General features: G+C 44.3%; 1 protein-coding gene across 3 annotated transcripts; it reads right to left on the bottom strand.

The window, feature by feature from the left end:
• Positions 1–410: 410 nt before the first annotated feature.
• Positions 411–14568, bottom strand: ctbp1 (C-terminal binding protein 1). 3 transcript variants are annotated; one of them, XM_063877214.1, is made up of 11 exons: positions 14430–14568; positions 13328–13376; positions 12915–13056; positions 8684–8838; positions 8335–8479; positions 8042–8248; positions 6056–6270; positions 5356–5486; positions 5137–5264; positions 4244–4361; positions 411–4153 (listed from the first exon to the last, which is right to left on the bottom strand). In XM_063877214.1, the coding sequence occupies exons 3-11, from the start codon at positions 12973–12975 to the stop codon at positions 3976–3978; spliced, it is 1338 nt and encodes a 445-aa protein (XP_063733284.1). In that variant the 5' UTR covers positions 12976–13056; positions 13328–13376; positions 14430–14568; the 3' UTR covers positions 411–3975. The 3 variants fall into 3 exon arrangements, with proteins under 3 accessions (XP_063733284.1, XP_063733285.1, XP_063733286.1); XM_063877215.1 differs by lacking the exon at positions 14430–14568 and adding an exon at positions 14158–14389; XM_063877216.1 differs by lacking the exons at positions 12915–13056; positions 13328–13376; positions 14430–14568 and adding an exon at positions 11412–11478.
• Between the last annotated feature and the right edge of the window lie 131 nt (positions 14569–14699).

The following is a 14699-nucleotide window of genomic DNA, read 5'->3' as shown; positions in this document are numbered from 1 at the left end:
GGAAGCAATTTTGGGGCTGATAATCCCCCGCCCTCCTCAGCCCTGTGGGTTTACATAGAAGCCCCCTTTCCCGCTCACCCCACCTAGACTGCCCCCTTGTAAACCTGTGCCCGTTCAGGCACTGCATAATCCTTTTTTGCCATATAAAAAGCAGCCAAAAGTGGTAGTAAATGATGTTGTTTATGACAAATTTCCGTAAACACAACTCTATGTCGTGAACCTGCTGAGTGTAATCAGTGGTATGACACACTGCCAGAGGAAAGGGACAGTCGTCACTGTAATCAGGCACAGAACCTTTTTCAAATCAAGTGAACAAAGGCAGAGTGACAGGTCCAATACACAACACGATTTCAGATCAGGAGAGCATAACGGTTACTTATAATAAAGGTTAAAAAACACAGGAACAAACGTTTAATTTTTAAGATTTTATTAAAATACGGTGTGGAGTTTACCATCGGAAGTTACCATCACAAACATGATTGTTTCTAATAAAAAAGTAAACAAAACAAAAATAAAGCTTAAGAGCCTAGTTACAGGAGATTTTTTTTTGTTTTTGTTTTTTTGTTGTTTTTGCAGTCTGGTGAAAGAAAAACAAATCAATTCACAATGAGAGTGAGTGGAAAAAATGTTCACATGTTGTAAAAATACATTTCCCAATTTTAACATTACACACAGTCACTTTCAAACATTCATTCATTCATTCCTTGTTAGATGGTTAGATGTCAGTGCCAAAAGAAAGCAAAACAGAAACAAAGTTCAGACCGGTGCACAAAGGGGAACGATATGGGGGGGGGGGGGGGGGGGAGGGGGGTTCTAAAAACGCAGGAGGCTGTTCTACATTCCGAGTGGAAAAACTTGGGACAAGGGACACGAGACGGAGAGCGACTGCTGGAGGATATGTGTGCATTTGAACCCTGAGAGAGAAAAAGTGACCGATTCTCATTGTAATTTTCTTTTTTAAATTTTATTGACAGACCACCCCAGTGTCCGCTTTGCCCTCCCCCTCCCAGCCCCACTGGGGCTCTGGCAGCACTGTGAAAGATGCTTTAAGAGCCGTAGGGTGGTGGTCGGGGGAATTCTCACACCCAAGAGTGAAATATCAGCTGTGGCTTTGTGAGCATACACACTGTGCTTATCTGTCAGCCAACGCACATACACACGGCCAGGCTGACTGTTCAAAGACAGCAAAAAAATAGAACATCTTAATAATGCAAAGTACAAATTCACACTAAATCTACGTTTTTGAGCCCAAAACGAGGCTAAATGTGGTTCATCAGTGGAAAACAAATGCTGCAGATTGATGCCTGCCTGGGTGTGAGGAGCTTTTAGCGGAGCGGCCTCCATAGTGGCCTGTTCTTTCCTGCTGGATGCGTCTCCTGACTTCACCTGCTGTGGTCAACTGTATTAAGGCAGTGAGTGGTTCCATGGCGACTTTCTATAACAGCTATTTTTACAGGGAGAGAAAAAGTAAGGCCCAGAGGATATCAGCTGGAAAGGACAGTTGGGATAATACGGGGGGAAACAAATTACCAAGGAAGGGATATCATTTTTTTCTCCAAAATGTTTCAGTACAACATGTAGAACACAGACAGCATATCCATAAAAATGAAATCCTACAATAAAACAGAATGGTTTTCATAACAGTGCACTGCTGAACTGAAAAATATATATATAATCATCATCAACAGCAAAAGTTTAAGATTACTATTATGCTCATAATCCGAACTATGGGGGTTATTTTTAAAAATATATACTCATGACATGACAGAGGAGCCTAGCATCTCAGGACACAGACATGCTCCATGTCTCTCATAGACTCTGAGGGAAAAACTGTACATCACTGGAAACTGACCACGACAAAAATGGCTACTCGGGTTGAAAACACTCTGAGGGGGAAAGGCCGGGGAGCAGAGGGAAACAGCAAGATGACACAAATTCTTTAAGCCAATATTAATTCCCCTACCAAATTACCTCACATGCACTATAGATAGAGCAGCCTGACAATGAAGGGGGTTAAAACAAAACTGCGTCTATTACTACTGTTCTAATTTAAAATCTAGCAGACCACGGCGACCGCCTTTTGTTTTTTCCTTCTTTATCCATAGCTAGAAAGATGGAGGTCAAAACACATCAACTACAGTCTGATGCCTAGTAATGGGAAAGCGTTGTGCTGTATTTTCCACAATGAGAAAATAAAGGTAAAGGCAAAGAGATACACATTGGTTTTGAAGCCTGAGTATTCAGTGACCTAGAGCTAACCTAAAAGGACTTTGTCAATTTATTTCATGGGGCAATGTCTTTTTTTGTATCATTACTGCTACAATTTCACAACCCTTCTGGTAAAGAATAGTAAATAAGTATCTAGAAAATCTGTACAAAAAAATAAAAGGGTATGCACGGTACATTCAATATCTGTTACTGAGGTACTAGAAAGGTGTTCCCTTGACACCAGGGCAACAGCGTTAAAGAGTTACTCCTAGGGACTATTCCTTTGGAAAGACAATAGCTTGTTATCATAACAGGGTGAGGGAACATACATCACACATACAAACCCGCACGCATGTCCAAACACACACACACGCACGCGCGCACGCACACCACTGTCATTAACAAAGCCAGCATGCAAGAACACTGTCCTGTTGCTCGTACAGGGAAACTAAACTCTACTGTCCCCTCACGCTTACAGGAACTGGTGGACGCACACTGGGTGATGATCAGATGTGTGGGTGTGTCATGATGGTGGGTGGGTGATGGTGAGGGGGGTTGGGTAGGTTGGTGCAGGGCGGTGATGTTAAGACGCAGTGAGATCTTATTAACACAATAAGGCGGTAGATGATCCCTGGTCACCCATCCTCTGCTCTGAAGGTTGGCAGTGTGTGATCATGTTCTCCATCACTGCAGCCTGGAACAGGTCTGACTGAAGTTAGCAGTGAGCGCTCAGACAGCGCCCCCTGCTGGAGAGGCCTCTGCCGTGCTGTTGCTTTTCAGTCCAGAAAAGGCTGCTGCGTTTGATTCTGTGTGGACGCTCACACTAAACACCCAAGCTGCTGGCATGAAATTAAATTCATGCATCGTGCTGCCGATGTGACGCTATCATCTCATGACAAAACAATCCGTTTTGGGCAAAGAATGTGGAAATACACGGTTGCTAAAAAGGAGAGGGTCACTAAAGTAAAGGGTGACAAAGGATGCTTGGTGTCACCATCTGAAGTCTGAGCGGATGAACTGACGGTCAGGGAGCTACACCGACAACAATGTGGATCTTTCTGCTGAGCGAGTGCATGGCGGTGCCAGGGACAGCTAAGGGCCAAACTGGGCTGAGGGGTAGCTAGACGTCTGATAGGGAGGACAGGATGTACGGTTTGTGATTCTGTCTGGTTTACTTTAGTACACATTTTCCCCGTCACAAGGTAGATGAAGGGAGAAGAAGAAAAAAAAAAGATAGGAAGAAGAGAGCAGTAACATGAGCCATTAATGTACAAAAGGGGGGCTTCAACCTCACTGCCTCCGAACCTCTACTGGAGAGAGGACTGCAGGAGGCAGCGGACTGTAAAGCCATCTCAGAAATGCTTTTGTTTTTAACAAACAAACATTAACACCTGGAGCCACAACAGGTCAACTTTCCATTAAAACAACAGCCAACTAAGGATATAAACCAATCCAATCATTGAATCCTTGAGAATACAGTTATTGCTGACGTTGTGGGGGAGTGAAAGGGGGTGGGGTGGTAGGGGTGAGTGGGTGAGATGAGGATGGAGGGAAATGTGTGTTCTTTTTGGATGGGGATGGGGCTAGCTGTGGCGGGTCACTCCGGGGCTGGTTTAATGATCTGAAGAAAAAGACTGGAGATGTACATCAGGGTCAAAATGCTGCTGCCGATGTTCTGCAGGGTGGGGCTGTGTCTGATGCTGGGGGGGGGAGGGGTGGGGTGTGGGTTCCAGAGGTGACGGAATGTGCTGGCGACGGCAGGGGGGGCTATTGGTCGGACGGGATGTCTCTGTCGGCTTCGGCCTTATTGGGGGAGGGGGCGTGAGGGGGGTGGGAGACAGGGGTGATGCCGTGCGCCAGGGTTCCTGTAACAAGGCTCTCGACCACTGCCCCCGCTCCTGGGAGACCCCCTGTTGCTGCAACATTGATCAGACCGGGAGGAAATCTGAAACACAGATTTGAAAATGTGAAATCTTATGATAGCTGCTGTATTAAAAACGGTCCCGTCTTCATGTTCCACACCCAGCCCCCTCACCTGTAAGTGGCTCCGTTAAGCTCCGGGTGAACAGTGGCTGCCTCCATGCTGGGCCACTGAGAGGCGGCCATCAGATACTCCTTATTCACGCAGTTCTTCAGACTGTCAGGTATTCGTCCTGGTGCGAAAGAAAGAGACCGTCACTCACAGCTATTTTTATATCCACCTGATCAGTTTCATAGCTCTGAACGTGGGTTGAAGATAAAGATGGCTGATGTGATAGATATCCCAAAGTCAAGCCAAAATATCTAGATCCCCCTCTGTATGCATTATATGTCATGTTAGTGTATGCGACATGGGCAAACTAACCCAAAGCACTCCCTAACCCCAAATTAAAGCGCCTTTAACTTGTCTCATGTTACCCCTAAGACTCAAGTGTTTCTGCCTCTGATCACCATATGTGAAAATGTTATATTCCCGTGCAGTGAAATAAACAGTGTGCATCTTGCCCTCAGCTCACTAATGAAATCCTGATGCACCATGGACAATCGTTGGTTTCAGCTTCATAGATTTCAACATTACTCACTTTCTTCTTTCAGTGAGTTTACAGTTTTACCATCTAAACAACTCATTTGAATATGTTATGTTGGGCTTGGTCAGTTGGTCTGTATCCTCTGGATTGTTATGAAGTATTTCATAATGTAAAAAGTGAGGCATGAGATCATCCACCATTTTTAAAAAGAACATTGTATACATGCTTTCCGTTCTGTAAATGCTTGGGAACGCTCTGATCATCATCACCTCACATTTTGTACAACCGTTAGCATATGAAATCAAGAACACAGTAAGTACATTCAGCTTGCAGTGGGCATGTGTAGATCCTGTCTTTACTGTCTCTAAATATGCCCTCTACAGTCACTGAATAAGCAGGCTTTATAGTGGAGGCGTCTTACCGGTGATGGCGCGGCGAACCTCCCTGGCGGCCTCCTCCCGAGCCTCCACAGAGGCCTGCTCACTGTACCAGGATGTGTGCGGGGTACAGATCAAGTTCGGGGCATCCTTCAGAGGGCCTGTTGAAAAACTGTTGAGAAGGGCAGAGGTTGTTACGGAGGAGAAAAATGAGACTGTGTATCGTGCACAGCTATGGGCTGTTACTTGTGTATCATGGTTACCTGAAAGGTTCTGTCTCGTGCACGTCCAGGGCAGCCCCTCGTATCCGACCTTCTTTCAGAGCCTGAGCCAGTGCTTTCTCGTCAACCAGACCGCCTCTTGACGTGTTCACCAGGAAGGCTCCCTGGCGCATCTGTATTACAGAGTAAGCGATAATATGATTAAAGTAAAGAGGACCAATCAATCCAAGAGACGACTGAAACCTGAAATCTGCAGCACAAATATATTCTCTTACTGCTCTTCTAATCCATAACACAGACCACAACATGAAAGCAAGGCTCGGTTCAGGCCAAACATCATTTGTCACCATTTAGGTTGTCTAGACTATCGGGCTCCAACACTGCCCGCCAAGTGCTTTGACTCAGGATTTCAAGCTGCATAAAAAACTAAATGCCGATTCCTGCAGGTAACGTCTAACCCCCTCCCTTCATTGGCAGAATTCCAACCAACTGGTTACCTGGACAAAACCAAAGTTCAGACTCAAATAGAGCACAGCCATTGTGCTAAAGCAGCAACTTCCTTACTCACTGCTGGTGGAGGCTGAATTAAAGCAGAATAGAAAATATTATCTCCTTTAATTCTAATGTTCTCATTATCCTCACAAATAACCAATAAAAAAACAAGACGGGAGGAAAAAAGGCACAAAAAAAAGAAATGGCGTTATAAAAGGTGATAGGAGAGATATTCAGTGCGTCCACACACCTGTTTGATGGTGAAGTCATTGATGAGGTGGTGGTTGTGCTCGTTGAGGCTGCAGTGCAGGGACACACAGTCCGAGTGGATCAGCAGGTCCTGCAGAGTGGCCATGCGCTGCAGGCCCAGTGACCGCTCCACACCGTCAGGCAGGTAGGGGTCATAGAAGATCACGCCGAAACCAAAGGCCTTAGCCCGCAGAGCCACGGCTTGGCCAACACGCCCTGGAAGAGAAAGAGAAATGTTATAAACGGCCGGTGTGTTGTGACCCCGCTGGACAGGAAATGGGAATGGGCCTTTTAATTAAGGATAAGTAAGAAACGTTTGACCATCATCTGTAGCTTGAGTTAAACTCCTAAAGCACTTCAGCATCACTGCTCAGGTCGACAGAACAGTTTCCCTTCTCATAAGCTTTTATATGCAGGCTTTTTACATTTCAGGAAAACCCATTCCCGTTCCCATTACCGGTGTGTCCTACAAAGCAGGTTTAGCAAACACTGAAGGGGGTTACAACTTCTTTCGTTGTGAGCACCGCATAGTCATTGGTCAGGGAATGAGTGTAACCTTTCCTGTGAATGACCAAACAAAGGTTTGTTGTCCAGTGAGGAAGAGACTTCAGACTAAGGCTGCAACAAACAACTCATTTGAATATCGATTAATGAAACGATTCATCGACTATACGGATAACGCCTCGCACAATTTCTTAAACGCTCTTATTTAGCCATCAACTTTTAAATGTAGCTTACGGTTGTTTTAGGCATTGGAAGACGCATAACAGATACAAATGAACGCTAACCCTTTCAAAGGATCATCTATCAACAACAAAACAGAGTACACAACTTTTGTTCTTCTAGATATTTTAACTTGTATTTTATGCATCTTCATTTTCTTTTTAAGATATTTTTTGGGGGGCTTTTTGCCTTTAATCGGATAGGACAGTGGAGAGCGACAGGAAAGTGGGAGAGAGAGTCGGGGTGGGATCCGGAAAGGACCACGGGTGGGGAATCGAACCCGGGTCGCCGGCGTACGGTGCAGGTGCCCCAGCCAGTTGCGTCACGGCCGGGGCCATGTATCTTCATTTTCATTCAGGCTGAACACTTTTCAGCGTCAGGCTTAAGAGCCTCCTGTTAAGAGTTACTGTAATTATTCCTGAAAAAATTAAGTCAGTGTTCAAAAAACTGATCATATCCTGATTATTAGATTATGAATTCAAAATTATATCAGTAAATAACTAAAGTGATAATATAAAAGGCATTTTGCCGGTAGTAGAGGTCCCAGTACAGAGCAGAATTACAGGGTGTTATTAATGTGCAGGTGTGTGTGGAACAGGAACACACTGGTGCTGCTCTGGCAGTGATAACGGTGTGTATGAGTAGAAGAACAGCGAACACACACTCTGTGAAAGCTCTGCAGCGACTGACCGCCGATCCAGCAGCGATCAGAAATCACAAAAGGAAGTCCTTTAGCGTGACGCTCCGACCGAAGGACGTCTCATTGCTCTTAAAACACGCTTCCTGCGTGGTTTTGCGAGTTAGGGAAACATCGATACAGGCTAACAGTAATCAGACCCACGGACAGCCTCGTTTAATCTGAAGGTATTTGACATGACTTGACCACGTGATGACACGTTCTGCTCGTGTTGTGTTCAAGGACCCTGACAGGGGCCAGCAAACACATTCACGTTAGATGTTATTGTGTTCTAGGTACAAAATAATAATAATTTGAGGTGATTTCTGTTGTTTTTTTCAGTGTGTTTATGAATTACCTCGAGGTCCAGATCAAATGGTCTCAAGGGCCATTGCGCTTAGCGCTTATTGATATCCAGTTTATTAATCTCTACATGTCAGCGCGTAAAACACACAGGATTACGTCACCAACAAATCGACCACGTCAATTAGTTGTTACACCCCTACTTTAGACACAAACACATTCTTTCAGATAAAGAAATGTTGTGGCCACAAACAACTCTAAAACACGTCCATACTCTGAACTCACCTAGACCAATGATGCCCAGCGTCTCGCCGCGGATACGAGCAGCGCCGCCAGCTACCTCCCGGATCTGCTCCACACTAGAGGCACGGGTTCCCTCCCGGAGGGCCTGATGCATCCATGTGACTCGCCTGTACAGGTTCAGGATCAGACATAGCGAAGTGTCGGCTGTCTCCTCCACAGACGTAGCTGGCACATTACAGACTGCAATGCCTGGGTGTTTAAAGCAGGAGAGAAATGTGAATCACTGTCAGCTCATGGTTTACAGTGAAAATATGTTTTAAGTTCCACCCACTCACCGAGCTCAGCAGCCGCTTTGATGTCAACGTTGTCGAAGCCGGAGCCAATCCTGACAATTATGCGTAGGCCTTTAAACTTTTCCAAGTCATCTCTGGACAGAGTGATGGTGTGGTACAGCAGAGCAGCCACTGCCTCATTTAGCACCTAGAAAACACAAATGCACCATGAATAATTTGAATCATATTAACCTGCACTTGAGACTTAAATATTAAAGCAAATAGAACATAGGGTAAAGGCACATGAGTCACACAGATTATTTGCCAGATTGTGTTATAGAGACATTTCCTCCAGATAGAATGATGTACAACACAGGTGATCATAATTTTATGTTTTGGATGTCTGTTTTACCTTCTCATGGATCTCTTGGGTGGACTGGGCATCGCAGAAGGCCACTGTGGCCACATCTTTGAGGATGGGCATTTCCACAGTGCAGTCGCGCCCGTCCAGCAGGGCAACCAGGGGCCGCGGGTGCATTGGCCCGTTCAGGATAGGGGGGCGGATACCTGAATCCAGCAGGAAGAAAACAATGTTGATTGTTACAAAAAGAAGTCCATGGCAAGAGGTTAAATATTGATTGACCATTACAAATCTCGGACAAAAAATGCTAATAGTTAACTTCAGAACAGCTTTTTGTGACACACATTTTCACACAATCAGTGACAACTTGCTAATGACCATGAGATGTCATCGGTTAATTGTTTATTTTTTAATTTCAGAGAACATTTTGACAGTTACACTTGGTGGTCTGTTGCTAAAGACACTGTTCAACTCTGTGGCTCTCAGAGCCAGCAGTTGAGAAATCAGGCAAGGGAGTACAAATGTTTCCATTAAAAATGTATGCGTCATTTGATCCATTGTTTTGAATTTAAAAACACCAGCAAATAAACTTCTAAGAAAGAATATCAGAAGATAATGTTCGGAACCTGGGCAATCAGGGTTGATCGATAGGAGCGTCCCTATGAACTGACCAAAATGAGGCAGTAAACTACACTGAAGACAACAGAATATGAAATAAGGGGGCCAGACATTCACAACACAAAACAATAAAATGAAAGCACCTCTAAACTGATCGCTTCGTAACGCTGCCACATTCATTGAGTCAACTAACCACCGCGTTATTTTGTTATCTTCCTCTTGAAATGAACTGTTTGGTGATAGGGTAATTGGTGTCAAGCTACCAAGAGCAGATTAACCAAAAACAACCTTGCACTTCAGAACCAACAATGTAAGAGACTAATGACTCAACAGTCTGCATGTCTGAACTATCTGACGTCTTCCGTGTCATCACACCCTCAGAAAACCCTCCCTGCACGCTTTGGCTAAAGTTAACAGGCCTGACTGCTACACTCCTAAGACTATAATAACTCTGACTTTTATGACTCTCTTTTTCCAACACACCGACACCATGAAGGCACCACAGGGAGGATGAGTGTAATGGTTCTATCGTTACATAGTGAGGTGTAACTGAATCTGTGATGGGGCATGGAGAGGGTCCAGCATCCTAGCCGATTTGGTATTAACTTCCAACTTTGTTTAGTGATTTCAGGAACGAGTACACACCGAGCCACTTTTATCGATACATGTCTGTTATACTCGGGAGCGTAAACTCCTCAAGGGGAAAGTTAGATTTTGGCTAATGAAGCAGAAGTCTGGGAACCTGACCTGCCACTGTATGAGAAGTGCTCACACAGAGGGGAGGGGCTGGGATGGGAGGGGGAGAGGTTACGGAGTGTGGCGGCTAGGGGGAGGGGTGGAGAAAACTGCGGGGTCTCGGTGAGGAGGCGGTGGGGGTTCACGAGGGGGTCTGAGTCATGACCTAAATTCTCATGTCTGGAAGAGTCCCTCCTTCCTATTATTCTGTTTCTTCCCTTTTTAAGACACATGGGTTCACACACACACACACACACACACACACACACACACACACACACAACTGACAAACATCTGCACATTTGCACCTTGGCCATTTACCATTATGCCAACAAAGGAAATGTTGCATGTCAAAAATAAATCAATGCCATAAAAAAAAGCCACTTCTCTACCAATGCATTGACGTTCAATAAGAGGAAATGAAAATGAACAGCAAAGCACGACCTCTCCCCCCTGTAATCTTTCCATTTTGGGCTTGTACTGACCACACACATGAACACACTATCTTGTCCCTGCTGGGTGACAGGTGTGTGTGTGTGTGTGTGTGTGTGTGTGTGTGTGTGTGTGTGTGTGTGTGTGTGTGTGTGTGTGTGGCCGGGTGGGGGAGTGTGGCTAGCTGGAACATTTACTTGGGCAGAGGGCAGGAGGTAATGGTGAGACTGCAGAGGAGGGAAGGGAGCTTGTAGCCGCGGGTGGAAAACAAATATTTGTGAACACTTCCTCTGACGTCCGAGCCTTTCCCAATGCATGCATGAAGCCCACGCCGGGAAAAAATTCAAGAAAAATACACCATAGTCACCGTTTCACAATGTATTGCACTCCATTTAGCAGTGTGATTCACCTTCATTGCAGATGGCTAAAGAATGCTAACAAGCCAACCGCTACACACTGAATGAACGAAGACACGCTTACTGTGTAGGAAAACCCAGAAGGATTCATCACAAAGACCCCTCAGAATAAATGTAGATCTGGAAATATACAAGTAGACCTACACAAAGAGTAATTTGAGTATAGGACACTGGCATACCCGAGGCCTACTAAGCACAAGCATGGCCGCACACACAATACAATTCATTCAGTGATTCATTCATTCTCCCTCCCTCTCCCTTTCTTTCCCCTCACTCCCTCCTCCTCTTCTCTCTCCCTCTGGCCGCAGTTGTAGGAGTAAGAGGTGAGGGGGGAGGGGCAGCAAACGATGATAATGCAGCAAGCAGCAGTACTCCACCCAGACGCAGCTAGACACACACACACACAGCTATTCAGTTCCTTCTTGACGGCTGCGGCAACACCAGTTTGCGCTAAACACAAAAAGGGAAACTGCACACACAAAGCTGCTCCACACCCAAACCGTAGACCTCTCCCCCCACAGTTCACAAATTTTAAAAACACATGCCAAAATAGAAAACACATGAGCACAGGGCCTAACCTTGCATTATGAAGTCTGTGTGAGCCTGTCTTCCTCTCTCTCTCTCTCTCTCCCTCTCTCGCCTTGCTCTCCCTCTATCGCTCTTTTTTCTCCCTCTCTCTCTGTCAGCCTGCTCTTGGCTGGCTGGATCCCAGCTGTCATCCACGCCCAGCCCCTCCCCCACGGCTAGCCTCCAATCACAGGCAGCCCCATTGTAGGCCAGCCAACCAGCACTAACCTCATTCACATAGACGAGGCTGAGGCCGAGGGCGGTTTGTGCTGTTGTCGTTTTTTAAAGAGACAGCTGGCCCGTTTCCCTGTAGCTGCGGCCACGACCCCTCACCCTGTCCTCTCCCTCTCACCCGTCTCCAGAGACCCACCCAGACTGTTCCCTCCATTTTAGTACACCATTATGTCTGATCCATCGTCTACTCTACCTCCACAACAGCTCACTAACAACTATTTTAGAAATCAGCACTAACCGTCACATACACTTGTTCGCCACATAAAAAGTTAACTTATTAAGTATTCAGCATAAAATACACAGCAAACTTTCATCTGCACATTCCTTGCATTCCTACTTCACCGAAAAAGTTGACAAACAACAACTTCCTACACAACCCACTCAGAGGCGGTAAGAAACACAATCAGGGTCAACATTTTAACCATTCTGCTCACAATACTAGAGGTAAAGAGCACAGCAGAGGACTCCAAACAGTAGCCTTAAGTCACCAAAAGACAATATTCATAGAGCTGTAAATAAAATCCAGTGTTACAATGATAATATGAAACTGTCAGCATCTGGTTTCACATAAATGCAAACCATTGTTAAATGTTTCTAGTATAAGGTAAATTGTGCCCTCTCATTGGTTAACAGTTAACACAGTTGCTGGTTGAAGCTGAAATGTTTGACACTTGCAATCAGGTACAGGGCTTTAACTTACAATTGTTTTCATTTCCCAAAGTCCAAAACACAAAGATATTCAGTCTAATATAATTTATAACAGAGAAAAGGATGAATATGTCAAAGGCTGAGAAACAAAATGTGCTGCTATTTTTGTAAGACATTTTTTTTGGTACAATGCCCAATTGTGTGATACATCAGTGTTTGTGTGCTCTATAAAATCAAAAGCGGCCCCTGCCCGAAACCACCTCACAAGGCACACGGGGCAGATACAGATACCCTCTGTCTGCAAATACAAGTTGACAGATCTCTATGATTTTCAACGGTGTGTATATACAGGGTTTTTATTTAGTTAAAGGCAACTTTCAACAATTAATTAAAAAATAATTGCAAAGGGAATGTAGTTTTCTACTGTGCATATGACAATAAATGCTTTGACTTGATACAATTGGTGATGACACTGTAAAAAAAGTCACACCCGAAAAACATGGTAACGAGACAGGAGAAGGTCGGGCCCTGTGTATAACATTAAAGAAAATATAAGAATAACAGAATAAACCTCATAAATGTGAGCTTTTGCTTTCATTTAGTTTGTGTATGAGTATTTTATTAAATCTCACCCTCACAAATGCGGTCAAGTCTCTGTCGCTTGACCTGTTTGTGTTTGTCCATCAGAGCCATAGACCACGCAGTCTAAACCTGGGACAGAAGAACAGATCCAAGTGGTTTGGATTCTTTTTAAAGTTGTCCACTTAGTTTCCCCTGCAGACAAATTTGAAAAAACTGTCAGTTAAGACACATTTAACTGCCTGAATAACACATTCTATAGACAAAGTTATCAAAACTACACAAACAAAATACAAAACTGAATTGCACTAAAGCATTGCATTTCTGTGTGCTAACAATATGAAGTACTGGGGGGGAAAAGTATATTTATGTGTAATTAAAAGAAGGACATGATGTCAAAAAAACTTGAAGAATCCAGGCGAGAAATGGGTTAAAGTGAATTATTTTGCCAGTTACACTCACTCACCTGGAGAACAATGTCCGTCGTGCCAGTGAGATTGCCAACTTAGTTTACACTGTCAACAAAGAAAGTGGATATTGATCAAAGTATGAAAATACAGCATTAATACAGGTGTTTTGTCATAAAGACCCATATCACCAACTTCATGGCATTTGTAGACATGACTGACAAGCGTTTTTAGTCAATAGATCAGTTTGGGCTCATAACTGTTAGTACCGGATCATACAACATCACTTTACTCAACCCTTTTTAAACTTTTTAAAGTTTTCGATCGTAGTCAACAACTTTGTTTTCGCTTGCTATAATAACACAACTATATCATATAATGCATTTATACGTTTCTGTTCAACAATACAACTGCCAGTCGCCGTTAGTAGATAGTACCAGTAGGTATTTTAAGTATAATCTTACGGTGAAACTATCAATGATCCGGGACACCCTCGTTAGCATCCAAGTAACCGTTAACTTGCTAACTAGCTTGTAGTGCTAGCAAAACCGTTTCTCGGCTATCGAGAAAAGGATGGAGTATAAAAATGTTCCATGCAAATACAAGAGTCGGTTAACTTTGTTAGGAAACAAGTATATCACAATTAGTCTCTTCGCTTTGGGATAGTTTAGCTTGCCTTAACTTCTGAATCCCGGTCCCGGCTAATGCTAACTAAATAAATAGCACGACAGTTAGCTAGCCAAGCTAACCCATATACAAACATTAAGCAGCTAACATTTTAATGAAAACTACAATTTCATGCTAACTCCCGAATATTCCCATAATTTGTTATTATTCGGCCACCCCCATGTTATGAAGCGTGTCAATTAAAATGAAAAAACATAGCTACATGTATGAAGCGTTTGCAGAGTTGCTAACGTTAGCTAGCCAGCGCCGTTAACTAGCGTGCCGCTGAGTGTGGGAGAGATGCAGGCGGAGGGGGAGAGCCCATTTCGTCCGATTTGTTATCAGCGAGTGGCGCTACAATGTGAAATATCTGACCCATAAACTATACAGTGGATTAATCCTACAGGGAAATGTGAATCGTACACATGGCTGAATCCAGGCAGGACTACTTTGAAACCCAGTGACCGAATCTTGCAAAAAATGTCAGTTATTTACCCCGGATAAACTCTTTCAGGAGTGCTGAAACAGTGTGCGTGCGTCGGTGGTGTTCCCTCTCTCCCGATCGCCATGAAATTAGACAAAAGAGGAAGTGGCTGTTGGTGGCGGGGTCAGACAGTCTGTGAAAAAGCATCGGTGGACTGGAATGAGCGCCCTCACCTTACACGGCGGATCGGCATGCATCATTTTACGAACTCTAGAATAATAAACGCTTGTTTATGAAACTTTATCAACAACTTTGTGGGTTAAGTTTAACTTTTTCTGCTC

This window comes from Eleginops maclovinus, chromosome 23, assembly GCF_036324505.1.
Source record: "Eleginops maclovinus isolate JMC-PN-2008 ecotype Puerto Natales chromosome 23, JC_Emac_rtc_rv5, whole genome shotgun sequence".
Classification (NCBI taxonomy): Eukaryota; Metazoa; Chordata; class Actinopteri; order Perciformes; family Eleginopidae; genus Eleginops; species Eleginops maclovinus.
The sequence above is the reverse complement of the archived record's forward strand: the minus strand, read 5'-3'. Positions and strand labels throughout refer to the sequence as shown.

What these genes read in the sequence shown, in the direction of transcription:
- ctbp1 (XM_063877214.1), bottom strand. Translation starts at nt 12,975, where the DNA reads ATGGCTCTGATGGACAAACACAAACAGGTCAAGCGACAGAGACTTGAC. An exon ending in CAAAGCGGCTGCTGAGCTCG is followed by an intron (nt 8,249 to 8,334) that starts GTGAGTGGGTGG and finishes TTAAACACCCAG; the next exon opens with GCATTGCAGTCTGTAATGTG. An exon ending in GCTGGGCATCATTGGTCTAG is followed by an intron (nt 6,271 to 8,041) that starts GTGAGTTCAGAG and finishes TTTCTCTTCCAG; the next exon opens with GGCGTGTTGGCCAAGCCGTG.